The sequence below is a fragment of the Phragmites australis genome, chromosome 22 (genome assembly GCF_958298935.1).
Source record: "Phragmites australis chromosome 22, lpPhrAust1.1, whole genome shotgun sequence".
NCBI lineage: Eukaryota > Viridiplantae > Streptophyta > Magnoliopsida > Poales > Poaceae > Phragmites > Phragmites australis.
In genome coordinates, this window is record NC_084942.1 from 11,501,188 (window position 1) to 11,515,119 (window position 13,932).

The 13,932-nt window shown below is 46.1% G+C and overlaps 1 protein-coding gene across 1 annotated transcript; it reads right to left on the bottom strand.

The window, feature by feature from the left end:
• Positions 1–6,066: 6,066 nt before the first annotated feature.
• LOC133905041 (protein LOW PHOTOSYNTHETIC EFFICIENCY 1, chloroplastic-like) lies at positions 6,067–8,450 on the bottom strand. The gene is made up of 2 exons (XM_062346737.1): positions 8,200–8,450; positions 6,067–8,117 (listed from the first exon to the last, which is right to left on the bottom strand). The coding sequence occupies exons 1-2, from the start codon at positions 8,356–8,358 to the stop codon at positions 6,261–6,263; spliced, it is 2,016 nt and encodes a 671-aa protein (XP_062202721.1). The 5' UTR covers positions 8,359–8,450; the 3' UTR covers positions 6,067–6,260.
• Positions 8,451–13,932: the final 5,482 nt, after the last annotated feature.

The window sequence follows — 13,932 nt, forward strand, 5'->3', positions numbered from 1 at the left end:
ATATGTAGGCAATGTGATTCTCTTCGTCTATGCTTCAGCAAAGCAATCTAACCAGTGCAAAGAAGATCCGCTGACTCTTGAGCAATACTTCAGGCCTACAAACTGGAAGCGGACATGACGTCAGGCGCCCACTCCAAAACTTATCTTGAAAGCTGATGTAACCGTCGGATCAAGACACATTGCTGAATCCCATTTGCAGTCAGTATTTCTTCAGCAACTGAGCGTTTCTTCCTTTAGATTCAGTGAAGAGTGCGTACAGGATGGGCCCTCCTCACAGAGGCTTCAAGATCAAGGGTTTATTGGTTCATATACTAACCTTGTCATCATTTGCTATAATTTTTTGCCACACTCGCCTAAAGTTAGGCGATCAAAATCTTCACCACACTTTGGCACGCCTAAGAGAATATTACCACACTTTTTTGAGTCACTGATGCGCTACAATTATGGTAGCAGGAAGAGAATCTTGTTACAATTATGGCTACAAACCAAACAGACGTCTAAACTGGTCAAACCCGACTAACCTTAGGCGTGGCAAACCGTGGCAACTCCACAATAATAAACAAGATATCTGTAACAGGTTTGCTTGAAGGAATTATGTCTTCTGTTACAAATCCTGGGCTTCAAACATTTACCACTGGATGTAAACTGAAGTCAATGCAAGAAAGCAAAAAATATAGAACAAAGACCTTGTTTTATGTGGAAGTTCAAAATTAAATCCAAGCAAGGCGTAAAAGGGATTTACTAGTCAACCTCTTAGTAATTTTTAAAGGAGGGTAGAGAGGGGAAGCAAGAATAAGGGAGATCCACTGTCATGACCGGACTCAAGTACCAGAGAAGAAAGAAGAAGGCGCCAGGATAGAAGGAAATAAATTAAACTTAGAGATATGTAATAGTTAGCTTTCCTTTTTTATTACTATTCGGTTCAGAGTAGGTTTCCTAGTTGGTTGCTATCCGACTCAGATTAGAAATCGATTGTTAGGTGCCGGCTCAAGCTATTTATGCAGAGTACACGGCAATCTTTGAGATCAAGTAATAGATCAAAATTATCTCTTTCTTTTTCTTGTCCTGCCTCCTTGGTGTGTCGTCGACCACGGCTCCGCCGCGCCGACGAGGGCTAGGATCACGTCCTTCTACCAGCTTCAAATATCATCTACGCCATAACCCACCCACCAACCTATACGTCCATGACAACTTGGTATCAGTTAGCTCTGGTTCTGATCCTACGTCATCGATGGAAGCTTTAACCAAAGCCATCAACGTCATGGCAGCGACGATCGCCGAGCTGACCAAGAAGGTGTCGGCTTTGGACCCGCTGGTGCCAATTGCTCCAATGCTTGAGGCGCTACTTGCCAAGGTGTCAAGCCTTCAGGCATCCATCACCGAGGAAGCACAGCAGGTCAATGCTTTGAACTTGGCCATCACGCGCCTGGAAACTAATCGCCCTGCCATCCTAGAGGCTGATGACACTCGGCGGTCACTGACATCCGCGCTAAGGCGCCTAAAGATGATGGCATTCTGGGGTGCGGTGAACAGCTCTCGTCTGGCTCGATCCATCGCCCGGCGTCGGGAGGTCCCCGGGGTTCGCACCACCACAACGACGATGATTCCAACAACGTCCGTTTCCATCCACGTGCCAAATTGGATTTTCCAACCTTTTATGGCAAAGAGGATCCCCTACTGTGGCTCAATAGATGCAATATGTTCTTCCAGGGCCAGAACACACCGGAGGATCGAAAGGTTTGGTATGCCTCTTTGAATCTCACCAGCGCAGCACAACTGTGGTACTATCGACTTGAATTAAACTCTGGCACACCATCATGGTGTCGTTTCATTTAGCTGGTACACACTCGTTTTAGCCCGCCCGTGATAGATAGCCCACTAGGTGAGATTGCAATGCTTAGGCGCACTGGCACTATCAATGAACATTGTGATCAATTTCTCACGTTGGCCTACCGGGATGCTCAATTGACCGAATCTCACAAAGTGCAACTTTTCATCGCCAGTCTGGTCAATCCCCTCAAGACAGATGTGGCGCTGCACAGGCCGACTACGCTTGACGACACCATCATGTTCGCGCGTGCCTATGAACAACGACTCCTCGTACCGGACAAAGATGATGGCGGGACACGCAGTGGGGGCTACTCGTTTGTTTGCTCCTCGGTCGGCAGTAGAGCGGCATCAACTCCACTGACCAACCTGAGCACTGCTAGCACTACATCCTCGGTTTCCTCCTAATGGCAAAACCACGTCGTTAGCGGCAAATCTGCCGCACAGACGCCTGAGTCCAGCTGAGATGGCCGATTGTCGTGCTCAAGGTATTTGCTATAATTGTGATGACAAATACACTGCGAGACATCATTGTAAAAAGCTTTTTGTCATTGAGGTGGTCAGGTTCGACGATGACGACTCCACAGCTGAAGCACTTGCCATCACCGCCATTGAGGAGCCAGCCATCTCTCTCCATGCTCTTACTGGCATCAAGCAAACCAGCTGTAGAACGATGAAGGTTTGTACGCGTATTAGGACAATAATGCTCACAATGCTTCTGGACTCGGGATCTACACATAATTTTATCGATGATGCAGTGGCTCGGCGTGCGGGCATCCCGCTTCAACAACGCTCGGGCGTGACTGTAGCTGCGGCCAATGGAGACCGGAGTGGCCATGGACCAACAAAAGATCTAGGCCGTGCTAGAGTGGCATGTACCTTCTTCAGTTTGGGCTGTGCGAGGGTTCTTGGGATTGGCCGGATACTATCGACGGTTTATACGTGATTATGGTGTCATAGCAACCCCACTTACTAAACTTCTCAAAAAGGAGGGATTCTCTTGGTCGCCGGAGGTAGAGATGGTGTTTCATGCATTACAAAATGCTCTCACATCAGCACCGGTACTACAGCTACCCTCTTTTGACAAGCCATTCATTGTCCAGTGTGACGCGTCTGGATCTGGTTTTGGTGCGGTGCTACATCAAGGAGGTGGGCCGGTGGCATATTTCAGTCACGCCATAGCTCCACGCCATGCCAAGCTAGCAGCTTACGAGCGTGAACTCATTGGATTGGTGCAAGGTGTTCGATATTGGCACCATTATCTTGGGGGATGTCCGTTTGTGGTACGCACCGATCATTATAGTCTCCGCTTTCTTTTGGACCAACGTTTGTCTACAATTCCTCAACATCAATGGGCAAGCAAGTTGCTAGGGTTCGATTTCTCAGTAGAATACAAGCCCGAAAGCACCAATGTTGTGGCCGATGCCTTGTCGCGCCGACACACAGATATGGGAGCATCGGCAATGGCCTTGTCAGTTCCTTAGTTCACTCTTTTTGATGATTTACGCGCTGAAAATTTGGCTGATGAGGACTTGGTAGCCCTGCACGCAAAGATTATGGCGGGAGAACAACAGGGACAGTGGGGCGTCACCGATGATTTAATCACGTTTGGCGGCCGCATTTTTGTTCCAACCTCGTCACTGAGCTTACAGGCGATTCTAGCAGGAGCTCATGGTATGGGGCATGAAGGGATTCAGAAGACTCTTCACCATTTGCGGGCTGATTTCCATGTTCCCATGGACCGGCAAGTGCTGCAAAATTTTGTTCGGGCATGTGTGATTTGTCAGCGCAACAAAGGGGAGCAGCTCCAGCCCACAGGTTTGTTGCAACCATTGGAAATACCTTCAGCTGTGTGGGAAGATATTGCTATGGATTTTGTCGAGGGTCTTCCTCACGTCAACGGAAAGTCAGTCATACTCACGGCCATCGATCGCTTCTCCAAACATGCTCATTTTATTCCATTATCTCATCCTTATACAGCTCACTCCGTGGCCCGCGTGTTCTTTGATGAGGTTGTCTGCCTTCATGGGATACCAAGCTCAATTGTAAGTGATCGTGATCCAGTTTTTACTAGCAATTTTTGGGGAGAGCTTTTCAGGTTAGCTAGGGTTAAACTTCAGTTCAGCTCGGCTTTCCATCCTCAATCATATGGGCGATCTGAAGCCGCCAACAAGATCATAATTATGTATCTCTGTTGCCTTACGGGTGATCGCCCTCGCCAATGGCTTCAATGGTTGGCTTGGGCTGAGTACTATTATAATACTTCATTTCAAGCCTCCATTCGGACATCGCCATTTCAGGTGGTTTTTGGGCGTCCTCCTCCTTCTTTGAGGGCATATGAACCAGGTGAGGCGCGCCTTCCTGCAGTTGAGCGTTCTATTGCTGATCGAGATGAATATTTGGCTGAGATACATGAGAGTTTGGAACAAGCACAGCAGCATTATAAGCACTATCATGATCGCAAGCATAGGGAAGTGTAGTATGAAGTTGGTCAATATGTTTGGCTCCGCCTATTACATCGTCCTTCTGCATCATTGGAAGTTCGCAACCGCAGTAAGCTTGGTCCTAAGTACTATGGGCCGTTCAAGATCATGAAGCGTGTGGGTGAGGTGGCTTATCGTCTCCAATTACCAGAGGGAGCATGGCTGCATGATGTTTTTCACGTCGGCCTTTCGAAAACTTTCCATGGAACTCCTCTAGTGGCGCCTCTGGTACTTCTTGCCATTAGACATGGTTGTGCTTGCCTCACACCTGCTGAAGTAATCAAGAGCCATTTGGCTCGAGGTCGCCATGAACTTTTGGTGAGATGAGAAGGACAACCTCCAGCTGAAGCTTCCTGGATCCTGCTTGATGAGTTTCGTTGCTTGTATCCCACGTTTCATCTCGAGAACAAGCTGATTGTCCAGGAGGGGAGAGATGTCATGACCGGACTCAAGTACCAGAGAAGAAAGAAGAAGGCGCCGGCATAGAAGGAAATAAATTAAACTTAGAGATATGTAATAGTTACCTTTCCTTTTTTATTACTATTCGTTCAGAGTAGGTTTCCTAGTTGGTTGCTATCCGACTCAGATTAGAAATCGATTGTTAGGTGCCGGCTCTAGCTATTTATGCAGAGTCCACGGCAGTCTTTGAGATCAAGTAATAGATCAAATTATCTCCTTCTTCTTCTTGTCCTGCCTCCTTGGTGCGTCATCGTCCACGGCTCTGCCGCGCCGACGAGGGCCAGGACCACATCCTTCTACCAGCTTCAAATATCATCTACGCCATAACCCACCCACCAACCTATACGTTCGTGACATCCACTAGATGAAAATATTTAAGGGCTGAAAAATCAAGTACTCAAGCATTTCCTAGACACAACCAACTATAAAACCAAGTAACTAATGCCACAGTAACAATTTTCTTTTGGATGAAGTTACATTTAACGCCATTATCTATAGAATTTGTGTAACATTGTAATTTTAGTAGTTTGCAAGCTCTTCCAAAAATGATCGACTTTTAAAACAAACTGAAGGCTCAATTTACAACTACCAATACACCATCACTAATGAAAAATCATAACCATTAAGATTCAACAAGTTTATTTGTTACGAGGGCACAGGCCACTAGTCATGACATTTTACAACAAAATTTGCATTTTCATAGTATCAATTGAGTTGGTCACAGTAGGGTTCAATTTGTAGGTGGTGACTAGGCAATTGCTACCAAAAAATGGCCAAGCCAATGGAGGGAGGTCCACAATTTGGGCTGGTTTTCAGCATATGCATTGAAAAATATAAAGAGAGCCATGGGATAAGAGTTTTAGTGAAAAAACACCAAAAAGTTTTTGCATGACACTCGTGGTTTTTTTTTTCTAGGAAAATGAGTAATGATACCCTGGTTCAAAGTTTCAGATAGATAGGAAACTTTCTTAAATCATCATAATGCAGTGGAGCATTTCAATATGTTCAGGAACTGATCTGACTACAACTGGGTTGGGGAACTTAAAAGGCTCAACATGTACTGCTAAAAGTCATGCAGATTTCGGTCTCAACAAGAAAAGGTCCTGCAGGTTTTCAGCCTGCATTTGTTTTGCAAGGATCCTAAATGGTAATTGTATAATGTGAAGATAACACAATACCAATAAACATTAATTGGACCAGTAAACTATTCTATTGATATGTGTGCAGGCAAGTTAAAAGGCATATAAAGTTTTTTAAACAAATGTTAACACCAAAGGCAGTAATCCAAGAAACTGCAGAGAAGCAAAGGCACTGCTTAAACTTAAATTAAAAAGATCAAGCCTAACAAGACATCTAATGAAATGGCTATTGCACTAAATTTTGTAAGTTAGAAAACTTACAAACATGTCTTGGACTGTTTTTTATGTTGAATTGGGTTTGGAGAGTGGAGACACAACTATACAAGGGAGTGTAGTATTCTACATTCACGATCTACCTTGCCATTCTGTATCTGTAAAAATTGTACATTCCAGTGCCTCCAAACTGATGAGTGCTGCTAGGCATATCATTGATTCGAGAAAAACTTGAAAAGTTATTCTCTATCCTGATTGTTTCCACCTTTTTCGCAGGGCGAGGACCCAAAGTAGTTACATCTATGAAGGAACCGTAAGCTTTGCATGCCTCCATTACAGTGTCATATGATTTTGCTGGAAGCTCAAGCCCTTTGTTGCAAGCCCTCATATACATCTCGTAGGCAAGTCTTGGTTTATCATCTTGTACAAGAGCTTCAATTAACATCTGATACGTAATTTCATTTGGCTCAATGCTCCGCATTTTCATCCTGTGAAACCACTCAAAAGCAGTGCCACCCCTGTTGTTCCTCACACACGCACTAATTATTGCATTGAAGGTTACAACAGTCGGCTCTATCTTTGCAGACAGCATATCATGAAGAACAGCTTCTACCATAGCATGGTTGCCCGTACCAATGTAAATCGACACCAGGATTGTATATGCATACAGGTTTGGCTTAATGCCTACTTTGCACATGTGCTCCCAGACTCTCAGGGCCTCATCATATAGTTTCCCTTTCTCAAGTGCACTCAGCAATGCTCCATAGGAAACTACATCTGGTTTCAACCCTTCATCTATCATTTTCTTGAATATATCCACTGCAGCAGATGTTTCAGAAGCTCTCGAACAAGCGAGGAGGACAGCATTCCACTCTTTACTTCCAGGTTTCAAGCCCTTCTCTTGCATCTTGTTAAGCAGCCTAACACCCCACCTCCAAATGCCCCTTCTCTTCGCAGCACTGAGTAGAATATTGAAATGTGACATGATCATCTCATATGACAAATTGTTTGGCTTCGGACCTTTGTTTAACAAATCCTCGTAAATCTCAAGAGCTGCCCACCACTTCTTAGCCTTACCCATCAGCCATATCAGATGGTTGCACACTGACAAGCTGATCTCCTCGTCACGCTCGCGGATCCTCTGGTACAGCTCCTTAGCAATGGTGTAATGCTCCTCCCCTGTGCACGCCCACACTAGCCCCTCGTAATGTCTCTTGTCCAGCCTCACCCCAGCTTTGTCCAAGGCTAGGAGAACCTTCAACACCTCACCGACTGGATTCTGCCCATTGACAAGAGACTGCCGCATCGACGTGTAACACACTCGAACAGTAAGCTTCTCAAATTTCACAAATTCGTGGTTCCAATCGTCACTGTTCCCAATCAACTCACCATACTTGTACCTATTCCTGAGCATGACAAAATAGTTGAGGGCCGCAAAGGCGTCGCCGGCCTTCTTGTGCGCCGACATCACCGTCGAGTATGTCGCGGCAGTCGGCACCAGCCCATGGCCCTCAATGTCGGCATACACCCTGAAGACATCGTCGACCTTGCCTTGCTGAACGTAGATGGACATCAAGGTGTTGAATGTGACAATGTTTGGGGAAACCCCCTGCGCTTCCATATCGGCAAGAACGCCCTGAATCCGCCCGAACTCGCCGCAGTTCTTGACGGCGCCCAGCAAGCAATTGTACACGAACTGGTTGACGCCGCCGCCCCCTCTCCTCTTGAGATGCTCGACGACAGCGAACGCGGCGTCCAGGCGCTTCTCCTTGCCGAGCCGCCGAATCACGGTGGTGTACACCTGGAGGGGCAGGTGGCCGTCGCCGCCGCCGCCGTCCAAGAAACCCTTCACCAAGCACTCCACGTCGCCAGCCGTCCTAGAGTCGCGCAGCAGCGCGGCGACCGCGGCGACGTCGACACCCCCGTCTCCCCTCGCCCTGCCGCACCCGCCGCCGCCGCCCTTGCCGGTGATGGTGTCGGAACCCCCTGTCGCGAACTGCGGGGGTCCTAGAACGGAACGCGTCACGTAGAGGTTTCTTTAATTAGCGCAGGTGAGCGTGCACAGAGTTCGAGCGTACCTCGGCGGCGATCCTGTCGGAGCGGCGGCGGGGTGGCGCCGGTGGCGGCAGCTGGAGGAGGCGGAGCAGAAGGGAGGTGCGTGTGTGGGTGGGGATCTGCTGGCGGCGAGGGCGGGGGAGGTGGCCGGCGGAGTGGAAGGCGGCGAGGGAGGACGCCATCGCGGAGGCTAGCTGGCGCGGCGTCCGCTGAAGCCTGAAAGAGAAGGCGCTATCTGTTTGTGGTGGCCACGAGCCGCCACGAGTTCGCTGGGATGGAAGCCCTCGTGGCACTCGAGTGACCAGTAGGATGCGCGGAAAATGTCTGTGTCAGCGCTGTGACGTGCACAAATTCCTGGAGAACTTTTTGAAGTGTAGAATTTCATTTATACCAATAATAGGTCATTCTGTGCAAATAAATCCAAGATATAGGTTGCAATCGATGCAAATAAGAATAGTATAAGTCACAACAAATCTCTCTATCCTATATTACTGACAACAAATGAACCTCTCATTTAGCCACATTTTGAGAAAGTACATGCCGTTGTATATCATTAACATTGTAACCGTTTGATATAGGTTAGGAGAAACTTCCCCATCTCTATACGCCTAATGATCTTTCTTTTATATTTCTTTGAATAAAGAAAAAGTTCATACTTTAACCCTAAACTCTTCGGCTTCGTATTTTCATCCACAACTCTAAACTCATCTAAACGAGGCCCTTAAACTGTCTGTCGAGGATTTGCTTGATTATCTATAGTATGTAGTATGAAAATAGGGATACTTGTGTAGTCATTGAAAAATATCGTGAAGGGAGACACATATTTATATAGATTCAGCCCTCCGAGTCGAATAATAGTCATATGTCCTATTTTATTATGATTAATTTTATGATCATAAAGTACAATAATAGGTGTGTGTGGATCTAATCCTATGAATTAGGTGGATTTCTGTGTTCCTAATGCTAAAGACCTAGTCAGATGGGGATCGCTTCTGCCGTGGATCTTCAATGAGTGTTGATCTTCTATCCAATTAGACTTGTTTTGAGGGTTTGTGACTTTAAAGATCTGAAGACGTGAGTTACTTGTGTTGTATGTGGCTTGAGATGAGATCATCTTAGACGTGCCCCCCTCCCCGCCTTAAATACTCAGAGGAACTCGGGCATAACCTACGCGGACCTCTCCAGGTGTAATCTATTTGGATCATTAGATTCCCGAATATTTAGGAATCCTTCCTGAATAAGGGATAGCTCCTCTATTCGGTACAATTAGTTTTGGTGAATGTTATCTCCATATCCTACCCCATCGCGACCATGACTAGCCCCATGCCGAGTAAGATACAGACTATCCTCATTTACCTTTTACAGATATACGATATTTAGAGAATATATAATATTAACTATATATTCTCGTCAGCTAGCCCCCCAACTCTGCTCAAAAGAGGGTCGCTGGTCTCTTATCTTAGTTGAAAATTCCCTTGCGCCACATTCCTCCTAATCCGGAAATTCTCCATCTGCATGAAATGGGTCCAACCGGAAAAGTTTTCAACAAGATTGAGTTGCAATGTTTGAATTTTTGTTGGAAATTCCACAAAATCCTCAGGCTTTCCATCCTTATTTGCTGCATTATATTAGATGCATACAACTTCTGAGGGGAGATGGCATGATTAGACCCCTGGCAAACCTCCTTGGAAATCGGAGATCATTAATTAGCACACTTCAGCCTCCCGACGTATCGCGTTAGGAACCAGAGGGTCATGTCCGCCGTTAGTGGTTGATGGCTCCGTCACTTTTTGCCAGAAGAACACCTACAATGTTGTGAGTCTTTATAAATAGAGAGCCCCTAGGTGTTATCTCAGAAGCCCGTAGTCTCCAAACTTGAGCCAAAAAACACTTCTTCATCTTCCTCTAAGCATCCAACCATGGCATCCTTGTCTTCCTCCTTCTCAAGGGACTCGAGGATCCCACCTCTAGGACCTCCACTAGCCTCGTCGGTGGGGCCATTGCCTTCACCACCGGCTTCATTACCAGATGCTCCACCTCCTTATCCTGCCCTATTGGTCACCTATATTGAGGTCATCGTCATTTTCTCCGATGAGGAAGTGACAGAAGCCATAGTGGCTGGCGAGCTCACAGTTGTTAGGCTCGAGTGGCCAAAAGACCTCACTGAAGAAGGTCTTGCTCGTACCGGGAGGAGGTGGACTAGGACCTCCTCAAGGAGAGGAGGCAAGGCAAGAGGAGGAGAAGGAGGCCGAGGTGAATAGGAAGAAACCCGAAGTGTCTTCTGTCTCCTCATTATCCTCTCTCTCTTCTTTCAACAATGATGACGACACGAAGCAGCGACTAACTTTGTTATAAGCTATTCCGTAGGAAGGAACTTGAAGCATAGATTGTTTACTAGGTTTCTTTCTCTTTGGTGTTTTGCTCATCCTGAGTTGCCCGAAAGACTAGGACTCAGGGATGTCAGGGGGTAGGTAAAGCACCTTTGAATGTAAAGTCCTTGACTTATCATAATGAAAGATCCTTTGTTAAATTCTTTATGAGTTGTTTGTTTAATAGTTTTTTGGAATGTCCATATTCTTCCCCTACTCAATTATTAGTGCCTCCATCCAAGTCAAGCCCCTCCTGATCGAGAAGGAAACATTCGATCGAATAGCTCATTTGACCTGGTTAGCGATTTATTCGGGTATGAGGACTTTAGTCAGAACCCATGTGACTGGGAAGTACTTCACTTGTAATGGCACATGATTATTGATTTAGCTGTCACATTTCTCTTCTTGAGCTGCACTGCATTTAATGTGTGTTACCTCCCGAGGGAACTCGAGACGTCAGACTACAACACTAAAGGAAATGTGAACCGTGGTGAAGCAGCCACAATTTTTTATCGTTGCCGTGATTATGATAATTTTAGCATCATGGAGTACACCACTACCCTCTATAGCAAGAAGTGGCAAGCATTGTTTTCACGCCTTAGCTCCTTTGCGCTCAAAGAACCTTTGTATTCTTCCCTAAGCCCTTGTTCTCCAATTGCCCTCCATCTCTTCATCCCTTCATAGCTGGCTAGAATCTGACATGACCAACTCTCACCTGAATAGGCTCACGGTAGAAGGTCTTCTCCCTACCCAAAGTTTGGTTGCATGGGGGGCGGTAGATGGAGAAGTAGTCCCCACTTCGAATACTGAAGAAGTCATGATGTTCTAAGAGTTTGCCTACTGTGAAATTTAGCTCCTTGCCACCAGCTTCTTCATGGACACCCTGCAGTGCTACAACGTGCATCTCATTCACCTCAACCCTAATTGTATCACTATGATGAGCATCCTCGTTCATCCATGTGAGGCCTTCATCAGGGTAAGATCCTTGCTCGATGTCTTTCGCTAATTTGTTATCACCTTAAAAGTTTTTCCAGTGGCGGCCCGGGTTTTGCTGGCTTCGCCCTTAGGAGTGAGGTTTCCAGCGAGTATCTCCCATTCATGCCCAAGACTTCTAGGTTCGGGTGGAACTCGCACTAGATTAACTGCTAGTGCGAGGTCAAGAAGTCCCTTAAGTACTAAAAGATACTCGGGCCAAGAAGAATCCATGTTGGTTCATGAAGTCCCAACGCATGCGCAAGATCCAGGCAATCCTTGAGAGGATCAAGGACTTGAGAGAGTAGGGATTTAACACTTGGGACATGGCGCTTGACTTCATTCGGTGTCAAATCAATCCCCTCAAGGCTAGGGACTACCTGTCCTAGGATTACACCGGGTCCTTTGACCTGACTAGTGACACATCAGATGATAAGACACAATCAGGGTATCTTTCGCCTTTTCCTTCGATCATCATAGTTGCTAATGGAAATTCTTCAACGTAGGTACAATACTCTTGGAAGATGTAGTACTTCAAAGGGCAAAATTTCTTTTCCCTAATCATTGCCCTGGGCGACGCGAGTATATCCCAAAGGAGCTGTATGACATGCCAACATATGTCACGAGCATGGAGATTCTGGTAAAGAACCTTTCCCCCACGATATGTCTTGACATCTGACATCTAAGTACTAATCAAGTTGTACAGTCATTGCAGTCACCTCCCCCACCCAAGTCATCATTGTGGACGTTTCTATCTAAGGCCAGCAGGTTGGCGGAGAAAGAGGTTGTGCTCATTTGCTCCTCTCCCAGTTCAGAGGAGCAGCATCCCTTGAAGCGACGGAGGAAGATCGGTTGTTACCGCCAAACAAGATGGATCGATCGGGATAGCATGAACAAATTGTCTGATGATCTCATGGTCCAGCCTTACTCGGTGAACCCAACGGATGGTCCAGTTGAATTAATCAGCCCTCGCCCATGCCTACCTCATTAGAGCAGAAGGATTTTTGGTCTCGGAGAAGGATCCAGTTACGCTGGCTTTGCTACCAGTTCCACCCACCCTATCAGAGTAGAAGCCAGAAGCGCAAGCATCCTAGTTGGGATGCCATTGATCTTCCCCAATAGGCGGGTTGACTGCCGAGTTCTTGGAGTCACCCTCCAGCCAGGGGAATAACCTGGCGACCAATCTCCCAGTAGAGGGTAGCGGGTTGGCCAATGCTTTGGGTGGAACTGTAATGCCCTAGAAGCCGAAAAGTCATTTTTTAGTTTTTCCACCGAATTGTGGAAAGTGAAAATACATTTATACAATATTTAAAAAATGAATAAATAATGTTTGGGCTGTCTTTGGGGGCCAGTCATCCCCTTTTTCCCACTTGGACCCAACCTGGGCCTAGGTTGCAACCCCACTTTGGGCCCAAGGCCCAAACCGACCTCTTTCCCCTAGGGTTGGCTTTCTCTCCCTCCCTTCCCCACCTGGCTGCCACCCTGCTACAGTACCATGCGCTAGAGTGCTCTGATGCTACAGTGCCGAGCAGAAAGAGTGAAGAAGAGAGAGGGGGAAAGAAAGGAGCAGGAGGAGTAAGAGAAGAAGAACTGGAAAGATAGAAAACAGAGAAGTTAGAAGGAGAAGGACCCATTTCAATTCCCTTTTTCCATGCCCTAGGTATTGAATCCTTGTTTCCCCTCTGTTTTGGTGCATTCTAGGGCTTAATTGTTCATGTGTGGTCAATTAGTGGCAACGTTTTGTTAGGAACTGTTAAATTGAATGTTCTTGCCCATTTTGTTTAATGCAGTTTGTGTAGTTCAGCTAGGGCTTAGGTTTTCGCCCTATTAGAGGCCGAATTAATTTTTGGTTCAGTTGAGAAAGTGGTAGAGGATTTCAAAACATTTCCATGAAGTCATATTTCATAATTTTTGGCCAAGTAGTATAGGAGATATGAGTTTTTTATTTTGGCTGTCAGATTTTGATGAGGTTCCGGACAGTAAAAGATCTATTGTAGGATTGAGAGTGGCGACTAGAGGGAGGGGGGTGAATAGGTGTCACACAAATTTCTTTGATGGTCTTCTCCTATTTTGGTCACCCAACACACCTTAAAACAAACCGAAAGAAAAAGCCGGAGAGAAACTAGTTGCTACGGAAATCTCCAAGCATGACTTTCATGAGTGTAAATGAACTCTAGGTTCCATTGGTATATATCCCACGAGTCATCGCCATAGAAAGATAGCAACTTGAAGGAAGAAGCCTTTGATCCAATAAAAAGAACACCGAAAGAAACAATTCTCCAAGTTGATGATCTAGAGGCAAAGGAATTCAAAACTCACCTTTACACATTTCTATGTGAATTTTATAGCTTTAGCAACAAGAAAAACAACTTCCTAAGGTGGGAAAATTTCAGCACAACAACCAAAATGAAAACC